Source organism: Acanthochromis polyacanthus, chromosome 15, assembly GCF_021347895.1.
Source record: "Acanthochromis polyacanthus isolate Apoly-LR-REF ecotype Palm Island chromosome 15, KAUST_Apoly_ChrSc, whole genome shotgun sequence".
Lineage (NCBI taxonomy): Eukaryota > Metazoa > Chordata > Actinopteri > Pomacentridae > Acanthochromis > Acanthochromis polyacanthus.
The window spans coordinates 16,973,784-16,986,820 of record NC_067127.1 but is presented as its reverse complement, the minus strand read 5'-3'; the positions used below and the strand labels follow the sequence as shown (position 1 = coordinate 16,986,820).

At 42.9% G+C, this 13,037-nt stretch overlaps 1 protein-coding gene across 4 annotated transcripts in view; it reads right to left on the bottom strand.

Annotated features, from left to right (window-relative positions):
* The window catches only part of disc1 (DISC1 scaffold protein), a 60,350-nt gene that overhangs the window by 25,641 nt on the left and 21,672 nt on the right, over positions 1–13,037 (bottom strand). For all 4 annotated transcript variants that reach the window (XM_051960083.1, XM_051960082.1, XM_051960084.1 and 1 more), the window contains one exon: positions 5,884–5,944. In XM_051960083.1, coding sequence (XP_051816043.1) covers positions 5,884–5,944 — 61 coding nt within the window. The remainder of the gene's footprint in view (positions 1–5,883; positions 5,945–13,037) is intronic.

Below are 13,037 nucleotides of genomic sequence, written 5' to 3'. Positions count from 1 at the left end.
CCTGGAAGTGTTCATCTCTGCTGGGGTCACTGAGCAGGAGTTCAGAGGGAGGACAAGAGGACTGTTTTTTTGTTTATCTACCCATTGAGTCACAATCAGTCATCCTCCTTCACTCTCCCTCGCCATGACCCTCGTGGCATCCAAGGTGTAAGTACGAAAACAGAAGAGAACAACTAAAGGAGCTGCAGCTGTTTGAACGTACTTCGAAAATGAACAATAAGGTCACCAACTTGGTTCATTGTTTAGTATTTAAGTTTCGTTGGCCAATAAGACATTGTGTTTTACAGTAAGACCAGACTTTTTGTTGTATCTGGCAATTCATTCCAATCATGTTACCTGTAAGAGGATGGGAGGATTGATGTTGAATTCTACGAAACTCCCCTTTTTCTAAATGTAGCTAGCTCTAATTCGAGACCTCTGACCTTTAAAATATTCATACTTTTTTGTTTTACCTCCTTCTTTCGGTGACCTTTACATAACAAATTCCCAAATGAGTGTGCTCCCAAGTGACATTTTAAGGCCCGAATCCATTGATCTTGTTCGAAAATTTACCTTTAATATATTTTAGACCACACACAAAACGCACACTCAATATCATAACTATTAAAAAGTCAGAGAAGATATTTTCTGTCTTTACTTCACAAATGGGGGTCAACTTTATTTCTAGAAATCCATCGCTTGTAGAAAACAAACTAAAGCTGACAGGATGCAGGGACAAAGGTTTGAGGATTTATACATATGAGATGGATCAAACATCCTTAAGGAGGAAATGTCCTCCATCTATCTCTATGCGCCAATTTCCATCCCAGGAGGAGATTCTCTGTCACAAATATTAATTCTCACATTGAGTGACTCAAAATGATAAAAACAACAATTTCACACTCCAAGCACAAATATACTTGCACATAAGCCTCTATAATATATTCAGTATTTTCACCTAGAGACTGCTTCCCTGCTGTGCAGTCAGATTTGAGAAATTGCTCTTTCTCCATCATATGTAAACAAACTCAAAGGCAAAATGCACCCAGACAATAATGTTTAATCTCTCCCTCTGTTCCTTCTCCGTCTCTCTCAGTGATGAGTCCCACTGAAAATTGAATGCCACTTGTTTTCCAGCCCATCTCCTGCCTGAAAAGGCTGCCAACCTCTGTACCCTGCCAGCGCACGCCTCTCAGCCGCTCTCTAACCTTCATTTGGCAGACAGACAATAGAAAAATTGCTCGGCCCAGCCCCTCCCCTGCCCCTGCCAATTCTGCAATAGTAGGGACGCACCCAATGAGCCGTGCCATTGTTATTTGTCTCTTCTGAAGTGGAGAGCGACGCACACACACAGATATGGCTTAGCACACATGTGTTAACTTACACACACATGCCCATAAATCACTCTCTGCTGGGATTCCATGTTGTACAATCATACATTCCTCTAAAAATGTCAAAGCTGGCCTCATCTATCACAAAAAGCTTCTCTTCAGCGACAGCCACAATTCATTACAAATAACTGGCTTTGGCATCAGGGCTCTGTGTACTGAAAATTCGGGCAACATGTCAGCGCTTAAGCATCCCGGTGATTGTGGCGTCCTGGTGCCCGTCGGTATGAACTTCTCGCCCAGGGGTTAATTGGTGGCAGCCGCTCGGCCTGCCATCTGACGGTGGCCGGGTGTGGGCGTGCTGCGCTGCTGATGGCCCAGTAATAAGAAGGAGAAGCAGGCAGGCACACTCCTTCCACAGTCCTCCCTATGGGACTGCTGACTGACAGGACTGCTCTTTCTCCTCAAGGCACTACGCACTCAGACAGCTACTGAGGACGGATTATAAATACACCGCAACTGCTGAATGGGTTTCAAATTCTGTCTGACCAACAGTCTGAACCAAACCCAGCTCATATGTTCGGCCGCATCTCCACGTCTCTCACACCAGACTATATTAACAGACAGAAAAGCAGCTCCTGTCTTCATCCACAGCTGACGTCTATATCAGTAGATTCTGAGTGAACTTAGAGCTCTCTCCCCAAGAAATAACTCACGTAGAGGATAATCAAAAGTCGTATACAAAAGGAGAATTCACACATTAGAACGGAAAAGGGAGAAGCTAATGTTTCACCTCACCATTGCCATCTGAAATAACACCAGCTGTGGAGAGGTGCTAATAATACGAAGAAATACAAGATGGGAACTATTGGAAGAGGTGTGATAGATGGTGGGTGAAGGCTGTTTTGGCTCGGGGATGTTTTTACAGCAACCAGCTAAGCAACTACGGTGCCTCTGTTTCAAAAACATTTCTCTGAGGTGCATTCAAGGGTTTGTGCATTAAAAGTGATAAAGGAGCACATTCCTGCTCAGTTTTCTTGCTTGGATGCCCACAGCGTGTCTTCTACTTTAACTAAGAGAACACGTCTGAGCATTTTAATGACACCAGTTGGTTTGTTTCCATCACACGGGATGAATGGCACCCAAAACGGCATAGAACAACAAATGTAGGACAAATACGAGAAGCATTTGCTAATGAAACATCCACGAATTGCATGAATCAACCGTATGGTGCTGCTAATCTGAATAAAATGTTTTTTGTTCTGGTGACACACTTACAGCATCTGCGCTGCTCTAACATCCTGTTCCAATCGTTAGCAAGGAAGAGATAATTGGTTTTTTCAACACCATCCGTCTCCACGGAGACCAGACATCTCACCATACTAATCTGCCTCTCTCCTCCCCGCCTCCCATCACCACGGCACTCCATCAACGATAATGTACATTAGAGCTGACTGATAACATTTACAGTGGATGATGGGTGCATGTGTGTATCTGTTGTGTGTGTCTGTGTGGTGTACGCACATGTGGGGGAAACTGCACATTCAATCAAACCAAATATGTGTCACTGTGCCAAGCAGGAGCTGGTGGAAGCTGCCGTTGTTCGCCAGAAGTCAGGGCTGCATTTGTGATTGGAGCTGGACCGCCTCTGGTTACAGAGGATGATCCAAGGTGGGAGAGCCAATCAATTAATAGAGCATGCGATGAGCAGAAAAAGGAGTTTAGAGCCACTGTAGAAGACGTCCTTTAATGTGATTTTTCTTTCGATCATGATGGCAGATGCATACAAACTACAGCATATAATCTGTATTCTCTGCAATAAAGTATCTGTTAGAGAAACTACAAAAAAAGGGGCTCCACAAAAAAGAAATAAAACAGCCAGTAGTCAGAGTGTTTGGAGGCCAAACACTCACTGATGTATTTTTGTTTTATTGGTGTTGTTGGTCTGGGACTAAAAGGGGCTGATGCTGAAACAGAAGCAGGCTTTCTGGATTTATAATCTCCAAAGTTTACAGCAGAGGAAAATAAACAAGCTATTTTTGTAATAAATTAAAGGCGCAACTCCACTGATTTATACACCAAGTTCTGTTTATTTTTGTTGAGGAGTTTAATGCTTTCTGTGGCCCCAGAGGAGCTTTCCAAAATCTGAAAAACAAAATAACCCTGACAATGTCATAGACTTGGAGAAGTTATTAACAGAAAGCCTGTGTTACAAACAGAAGGTCACAGACAGGGAGGGTGTTGCAATGATATCATTGAGATGCATTATGGGAATTTTGGGCTGCAGCATTTTCACATTATTTTTCAAAATTATTTTTTTAATTTGACCCTGAGCCTTTTGGCTTTATGGAAATGCAACACTGAATCACCATATGAGCAATTTTTTATTTTATACTCAAGGCTTTAATTCGGTTGTCTGTTCTCTGACATTTAACACAGTGTTTTAATATTTTGTTGATTTTTTTTTATGTTTCTGTTTGTAAATGTGTTGTATACTTTAGGGTCTTATAAACTGTTGTATGAAAATGTTCATAATGTGAGTGCGAGTACCTGGAGAAAAGCCACGCATGCACAAGGAAAAAATGGAAACTCCTTGCAGAAAGATCCCGGGAAGGCTTGGACGCAAACCCGGGATGTCCTATTTACAAGGCGAAAGGGCTCACCAAGAAGCCGCTGTGAGAATGAAATGCCATTCTTTCAAAAAACACTCCCTCATGCAATGTTTTCATGATGGCTGGAAGAGTTTTGTCTCACACTGGTCCAAAATCTAAAATAAATTTCAATTAGGTCAAGATCTGGTGACTGTGAAGACCACAACATATGATTCACATCATTTTAAAGCTCATCAAACCATTCAGATGCCCCTTGTGTCCTTTGGGTGAGAGCACTGGGGTGAAGTGTGATTCACCCCATATTACTTTTTTTCCATATCTGTAAGTAGTCTTTGCTTCCCTCTCATATGTACGTACATTCATCATTGTAATGAGATCTTCATGTAGCCTGCTCTAATATCCATCTCTATTTTTAATAATCAACGGACTGTTCTTACTGCAAATGCGTGCAGTCGACCATGACTTCCGACCCTATTTACTGATATCTTTAGTCCCATAGATCTAAATGCAGATGCCATTTTAGTCACTGTTCCTGTTGAAGCTGGTTGTGCAGTCTTTGTGACTACAGCTCCTGTCATCTGTGTCCCAACAATGAACCCTCTTTCAAAGTCACTTAGATCTTCTCGTCTTGCCATCTTGATGTAACATCTAAATCAGCTGGGGCTGCCCAGCACTTTTAGACATGCCATGGAGCATGACTGCATGTTAACTGTATGGCTGTACACTGCAAAGCACTTGTGTGGAATCTGCATTCACTGGGTCATTTTTTGAGGGGGTTTCCTTTAATCTGTCAAGTGTCTACATGAAGAAACTTCAGAAAACTGTCAGAAGTTTTGCCTGTATATTTTTTCACATTAGACACATGGTGCAGACAGGTACTCTCAGAAATATCACACAAACACCACACAAAGTAGCCATCTGCCCTATTGACAGAAAAGATCCACAGGCATACTTCCCTGCTGGGTGCTGAGATCGCAGCCATGTTGCTCTTTGACCAAGCAGACCCCCAGTCTGCACATTCCTCAGTAACAAACAACCCTGCAGTATGTGACTGATTCCTGGCTCCAGTCCAAGGAGGTGAAGTTGCCTCTCCAAGGACGCAACACAAAGAGCTAAACCTGCTCACACACTGCAAACAGAGACAAGGGTCAAACAGACACACAGGGTTTCTGATAATAAAGGCTTTTCCCATCTCAAACTAAGCCCATTCTGCCTCACCTTCCTCTTCAAAACACCTAAAAAAGAAAGTAGAAAATACAGCTCATATGGTGTACACAAAAACATTATCGGCTCTATTTATCCATCTGTAAAACACAAATTGCTCCAAAATGCTGCAGAACAAGAACCAGTCGCATCACAGCTGCTCGGTGCTGCCTGTCTGCCGAGGAGATGAGCTAAGCAGCTCTAATCTACATAAGGAAGCATAAGCAGCCGTATGGTGTCAAAAGTTGACCGGGTTCCAAACCCTCTGCTTGAAAATTCAGACACTCAGCTAACCAAATCTTTCAGGTGGGATGGGCATCCACTCACAACACAGCAGACCTGTCCTCAGTGGTTTGGAAGCTCTGAAACAAACAGAAAAAGACGCTGCTTTGTCTAAAATGGTTTACACAAAAGAAAGGGGGAAGGGTGGACGATGAGCTGATGTAAACGCCCGAAAAAGAAGGTATAGGAAAAATGTGAGACGGTGGAAAGAGGAAGACAAATTGTACAGGTGACAGAGTGAAATGTGAGAAAGGGACTCTAGGAGACAACAGCATGAGAAAAAAAGGTGTGAGTGCATGATGTGGTTGGTGAGGTGATGTGTTGGGGAGATGGTGCTCTGGTTAGAGGACAACGGAGGTGAGAGGAAATTCCTTGGAGGCTGCTGTTCTGTTTATTTCTCCTTGTTTATTAGTCTCGGGGAACACCGAGTCTTCATGGGTGCATTAAAAAAAGAGAAAGACAGAAGAGAACATAATTACCTGTGCAATCTGTCCTCCAGTAGCTCGATATACTTGGTAGTGTTCTCTTTCAGGCGGCTTTCTGTATGGAGAGAGAAGCACAAAGAGTGCAACAGCCTGTTACTTCACTTTATTTAGTACTTTTATTAGCAGCAGTGGGGTATCCTAGCAACAAATCACAGTCATAATATCATTAAAATTGACTTGTCATTAGGTATTTCATACATGGACTCTGTTCACAGTTGGTGATGGCATTGTGCACAGAAACTGCAACAGTACAGTTCAATACAGAGGACCAGCTGGCTCTCTCTCTCAACGCAAACACACAATCGAGGAAAGATCACTCCCTCTGCTCGAAGAGGAGATAAAACCATAGACGGCCTGAGGATAAAAGGGGATTGTATCGTGGCATACTTCCTTATATCATGCCAGATTTTCTGTGGGGCATGAAGTTGGATGGATAGCTTATGTTGCTTCCTGTGCCCTTCTGCCAGCAGTGAGCGGTGCCTCAGGAGGCAGACGGAGGCTGGCTGAGCGTTAGTCAGGATGGAGAGGAGGGCAATCTGAGCACCGTTAATGAGCTCATGTATGAAACATGAGAATATGCCCCCCACAGCAGCAGATCCTCCAACACAATGGGATGCACTTATACCAAACTGCGGCGTGTATATATGAGCACAAAAGCTATAACGTTCAATTTAAGCCCTCCTCCTTCTCCTCCTTTCTACTGAGATACAGACAGACAAAGCTGCTGGCCTCGTAAATCTGCCCATCCCAGCATCTTTGCAACTCGACAGACAGTTAGAATCAGTTCTTTCCCACAATCTGGAGCAGTGATTCCGACCTTTGAATCTTTGGGTCAAAGAGCAAGTCAGCCACAGACTTCTCTTTAGTCAATGCCATTTCCTTGCAGAATACTTGGTACTTTTATCCCTTTGTGCCTGTAAAAACACTCAGAAATCTTTCTGCTAAACTGAGCCAAACAACTGCATATTTACTTTACAGAAGCATCAAATGTCTCATTTAACTCTTGGCATGAAAAGCAAATAAAGGTAGTTCCCCATAAAGTCGAACTATTCCTTTAATCGAGCACAAGCCTTGATGAAAACCTCAGATTAAAGGTTACAAGAAGACAGTGTTTCATTTTAAGGAGAGATGAGCCAAAAATAGCAGGAAACTACACCAGTGTAATGCCACTTAGCCTGATCACATTGAGTAGAACTCACACAGAGACAAAGTCACCTAATTGGGTGTTCTGAATCACACTGATGCTTGAAATATAATTTGTATCATTGTCTTAATGGTGGTTATTAGACAGCATCAGCTCGGAGATGAGACAGGCTTAGGAGCAGGCACAGCAGGAAGAAAAGGAAAATGTCTCTGAGAAAGTGGCTGTGACAGACACAGACACACAGACACACACCTGTCTGTACTTTCTGAAAGAGCTGCTTTGGAGATAGTCGGGCTATTTATGGGGGCTGCATGCGTGTGTCACAAAAAGTGATCTTGCCCGAGTGTCCTTTTCATTCAAAGTGCCCAAATCTGCTCAATCAGAGTTACAGTAAGAGGGAGACCGCTGGAGGAGCTATCGCATATCTGATGAGCAGATCTGGTGTACGTGGACCAGACAGCTCACTTACCACCCCTCTAATTGCTACGTGAGATCCTGCCCTACCTGACAAAGTCTCCCTTGTCAACTTCCATTCGCGCTGGCTCCGTTAAGCAGCGTGCAAAGAGATAGCCACTGAATAATACATGGGGGCATTAAGCCTGACTTTGGATGGCACAGAGCCCGTACAGATGCGAGACGACTAAGTAGGCTATGTCTTGAACACGAGCCAGATTTAGAAATAATACAGTGTGAGCAATCAGAAACAACAGATGAAGATGGGAGGTGCAAACACAAATGTATTAACTGTTAACTTAATACTTCTTGCTGTGCTAATACTGTCACACGCAGGGGAGAGTCGGCGTGCCATCCAGTCGCCATGCCAACCGGTGGCACAACTAGTGAGCCTTTTCGGGCGTGACAGATGAAAATAATCTTTCCTTTATAGAACGGGACAAGACATCAAGCAGCACGGCCTCCTCCTGCGCTGAGTGGAACCAGAGCACTGGGTGCTATTACCACTTCCTGTAAGTCTGCGGGGGGCTGCTGTCATTGGCAGACCATGCGAATAAAATCGGCACTAAAAAGCCCATAAAGACGACAGCCAGTCCCTTACTCCCCGATACATGCGGCAGTATATTTGGTGTTGAAGGAACTTCACAAAGGCGTCTACAGAGCCTGCATTGAAAATTCATGAGCTCAGCCTCCCCCTCACACCAATGATCTCAGCAGGCGTTAAACATCACTGATTGCTGCCAAGGACCTTGGCCAAAATCGAAGAGGCCATTCATTCATAATACAAACAGGACTGAGACACTACTGAAAGATAAGAATGTGTTGCAAAGAGGCTGTTAGCTTCATATAGGTCAACATATGAATTCACCCGTCGTATGAGGAAATAATTACTTCTGTTAAATAGATAAGGTTGATTAAGATGAATCTGATGATTGAAATCAGTGATGTAGAAGCAGGCATATCACACAACTGATGCATCGTTCCCAATGATGAAGTTCTGGTCTTTAATTAGGCTGCAGAAGTAAGCAACGGCAAGGTGTTTAAATTTCTGAATTATGAGCATTTGAGCAGCTCTCTAATTGAAAGTGAATAATGCAGTAATTTCTTCAATGCCTTGTAACAATAAAAGCAGCCAACATCTGTGAGGCCTTCGTGTTGTCAAACAAATTAGAGGCGGCTCGTTGCTAACACAGCACCAGCGATATGCGTGTTATGAGAGCCCGCGCATAATAAGGCAGAAGAGAAATTGTGTGTCTTTGTAATTGAGTTGAAGGCACCGACTGTGATTAATGTGTTTAAGCTCGGCTTGGGCTGCTCGAGAGCGACATCACTGCAGGTAACACAAACACATAGTCAGCATACGCAGACGCCCACAATGTATGAATGTATCTGAACGGAGCTAATGGAGGAAGAGGGACAAGCTAATATCAGACATACACTCAATAACCAATGATGCTCTCGCTGTAGGATCACAAAGCGGAGCTGTACACAGATTGCAGCTGCCACTGTATCACATATTGTGGGGTTATGCTCGAATGCACAACAAGAAGAATCATTTGACAAAAAACTGCCTGCGCGTCCAAAATCCGTGCTTGGGTTGATGTATATCTCATTTTTAGATGCTGAATCACTTGGCTGAAATCTTAAGACGCGTTCACTGTCATTATAACTGGAATTGAACTTGCTAAACAGAGTTTGCTTAGAAGAGACTTTAAACTTTAAATCCACTGCTTCAGGCTGCAAAACAATATTTTCTCTGAGAACTGAGTCTGGAAAGCAGTAAGAGGGCCAACAAAGAGGAACTCTCCCAAAACATGCCGTCATAAAAACTGTAACACTTCACCTGCTCACAAACTGGCTCCACTGAACATCTTATTTTTTCCTTGGCTTCTTTTGGGAACTCCAGGCTAATGCATTTTCCACAAAAACCCATTTCTGAATCTGCCACTGTCACCTTCAGCAGAAGAATTTTGTCTAAACAAGACTAAGCGCCTATAGCCATCGGCTCTCTGAGGCTGTAATTAAACGTTGTTTAACCTTCTGAACCCCAAGCAGTTTCTGGGCATATTTTGCTTCTGTGACATTTTTATTTGCTGTGGGCTCACAGTTATAATGCCATAAATCATAGAAAATAAAAAGACTAAACCTGAATTTCTTTGACTATTTATTTACCTATTATTTCAATACTGTCATTTTTAAAAATTTTTGTCTACAAGCTATAGGTATTTTAGTATTTACATTTTATCAACCTCTACCACACCAGCTGTGCACATCAACTCTAGAAAGATATTTCACCATGCTGAGTGTATCTTGTACTAACAACTTACTCCTTCCTCTGTATGCTGTTTTTGAGCCATGCCAAATTCATTTTATTGCTCAAATATGTTTTGAGAAATAAACTAGATTTTTCCAGATTTGTCTTTTGTCTGAGCCTGCAGTTCAGCATAGTCCCGTGGGTAAATTATGGCTGCTCAGTTGTACCAAGAAGTATGTAATTTTTACACTTTTGATGAAATATCACAATTTTAAGTTTAGATTTGGTTAATTTTCCCAACAGAACCAGAAACCACACGATTACTTTTTTTTAAAAAAAAGTTCCGAAAGTTGAAAACTTAACCATGTTTTTAGAGTTTCTGGCTTTGACAAATGATATGATGTCAGTGGCTGTCTAAAGATCAAATATCTTTCAAACCCATCAGCATGTTTTTAGAGTTCAGGGGGTTCAGCTGGTGGTTTAAACTGAATGCTGACGTCAGCATGTTCACAATGATGATGCTAACAACTCGATGTTAGCACTATAAGCTATAGTTTGTCATGTTCAGAACCTTGGTGTGTTAATTAACACAATGTACAGCTGACTGTGATGGGAATATCATTTTTTTTTTGCAGATATGTGGACATGAGCCTAAGTATTAGAAAACCATCAATAGAAAGTCAGTTGGCATTTCATTATGGACCAATATGGTGGACAGACAGACAGACATTACAGAGGCACTGCTAACATGGCTGAAAACAAACTGTTGTAAGAAGTTTTGAGCTTTTCTTTGTTTGCAGTGAAGTGTAGAAGTGATATAACCAAGACAATAAAACTTCCTTCTGAGCTGTATTGATTTGAAGAAAAGAAACTGATTGATGCGCCCAGACTGGAGTGTCTCCTCAATCAACTTCCCTTTGTTTTTGCTGTAGTTCGTGATACTCCCGACAAATTCACAATGGAACCACATCCTCTAGTGAACCGCAGGAAAAATGAGCATTGCCAAAACTTCAGAGACAGAAACTGGAAAATATTCTCAGTGGTCCACTTAACCACCACGCTGCTCTCACTCATTCAGATGTTCTTCAGGAGAAGAGCTGTCATACGTTCCATCATGTTCTCAACAGAAGCACCCTGAAAGAGGCAGAGTCATGAATAAATCATTTACATCCTCGCCTTCACTATTGGCACTCCAGTCAAAGGAAATTGCATTTGTTTAATACCACAGAGTGACAGTTTTCTGATGTGCACTTCAGACACTGGACTAGTATGACACAGTTGGCCTGAACAGTCTCCAGAATCCTGCACAAGCAGCAGGAGCTGTACAAAGACGGAGTAGATACTGGAGGTCCAGTAAAACACAATGTAAACAGAAGTAAATGTGTTCAAGTGGAGTCATGTGAAGCAGAAAACTTGCCATCTTCATTACAGATAACCAAATTACCTGGCTGCTACGGAATATACTGCCAGCATACTAACAAAAGCATTAAATAAGCATCACCAGGGTGCTTGGATAAATCAAGAGGGATGCACGCTGATACTGCCTCCACATTCGAATGTCCTCACTCCTGGGGGCCATTTACTCATCTTATTCAGCTCTTCAATTATTTATTTGTAAATTTAGTATCGCTCGAGATCTCTCTTGGGGACAAAATTATACTCTCAGCAGGGAATCAAACCTCCGGCTATAATGGGTTTGGTATTCATCAGCACTCGCGCCAATGGCAATTAGGGACATAATGGCTCCCAGGCCAAAAAGCTGCCACACTACAAGGTACTCAGGGCAGAGATGCTCAACAAGCTGGAGCCGTGTAGTTTAACTGAATGTATGTGCTTCAATTGTGTCATTGAACTGCATATATTCAGCTCTAGAGCTTGTGCCAGGACAATGAGCCTCTTCAAGAACAGACATGCTGCCGTGTTTTTATAAGATGACACTAGTATGACAAGTGCTTGCTACAAACGCCTCAGAAACCAAAAGGATGGCCATCTTGAGTTGGAATTAGAAAGTAAATTCCAATCCCCTCCAGCTAAAGAAGTGGTAATGTGCTGTTTGTGGGCTATCAGTTTCCAGCTAGTGTGTGCCAGCGCCTTATTACCAAATAGGATGACAGTTTAATGAGCCCCTTGCTCGGTGTCAGCAACACATTGTGAAACTGCGCCTGCTGCCATATTGTGTGTGCCCACTTGAGCATTTAAGCGAGCCGCACAACCAATCATTAACTTGTCGTCTTCTTTGTGACGTGTTACCCACCTGACTCCCATTCCTTTGTTTGGCTGCAGCACTTGCATGTCGCTGATGTCACAGCCGCGGTGTCCCTGAGAGACGTATCACTTTATATGTTCAGGACACAGAGGTGAACTTAAACCAGTCACTGGTGCTTGTCATAGAAGAGATTAATGTTATCGCAGGTGATTTAGTAAGTAATGATGTTTAGGACTGTGTGTCAGCAACAAAAATCGAGGACGGTAACTAAGCTTTATGCATACAGGTGAAAGGAAATAAGACATAATTGCTTTGAGGTGAAAATAGCTGGTTTGTAGTTATAATATTATAAAATTATAGACCCTGCATGAACAAAAACACCAAGTCAATGCATTACCGTACACCCCATAAAAACTCAACAGCCTGAACAATGAATTGCAACAATAAAAGGGTGCCCCCTAGTGACGGCAGAGGGTGTTTTCAAGAGAAGACAATGGCACTCATGGTGACACTGCAGCCACAGACCTTAATGATCGAGATAACAGCATGTTTGATGGCTGGTTGCACGCGTTGGTGTTCTAGCAGGAGACTGATCCAGAGCTCTCCAGTCCTTCACTACCTGCTCTATCCCCGTCATTTCCCCATTCCTCTTCCAGCTCTGTGTTCCCATCTCAGCGTCTCAGAGAGGGAAGTGACCTTTTATAGAAATCTCCCTGTGACTGATGGACTAGAGAGAGCAGCACCGCAGGTGGCGCCGTCAAAATCCATTTAGATCTCTGCCAGTGCGCCAAATCAATCCAACACTGTCCCCACCCTCAACCCGAAAACACAAGCTCCTTCTTTAAGCAGCATTCAAATCTGGTAGGAGAGTATGCCAATGCTGATCCATCATGTGTGCACCAGACACACATGGAGTTAGCTGGCTACTTCACACTATCTAAAGCTCATTTCCCCTGCACCCCCCACTCACTAACACCCTTCCTCTTAACAACTGCCAATCCTGCTGGTAAGCCATTTGAAGCAGAGTCCCCACTGACAGCAGATCACTTCTCCTTCATTTGGGAGAGAAGTCATTGTTCACTGATGTCCTC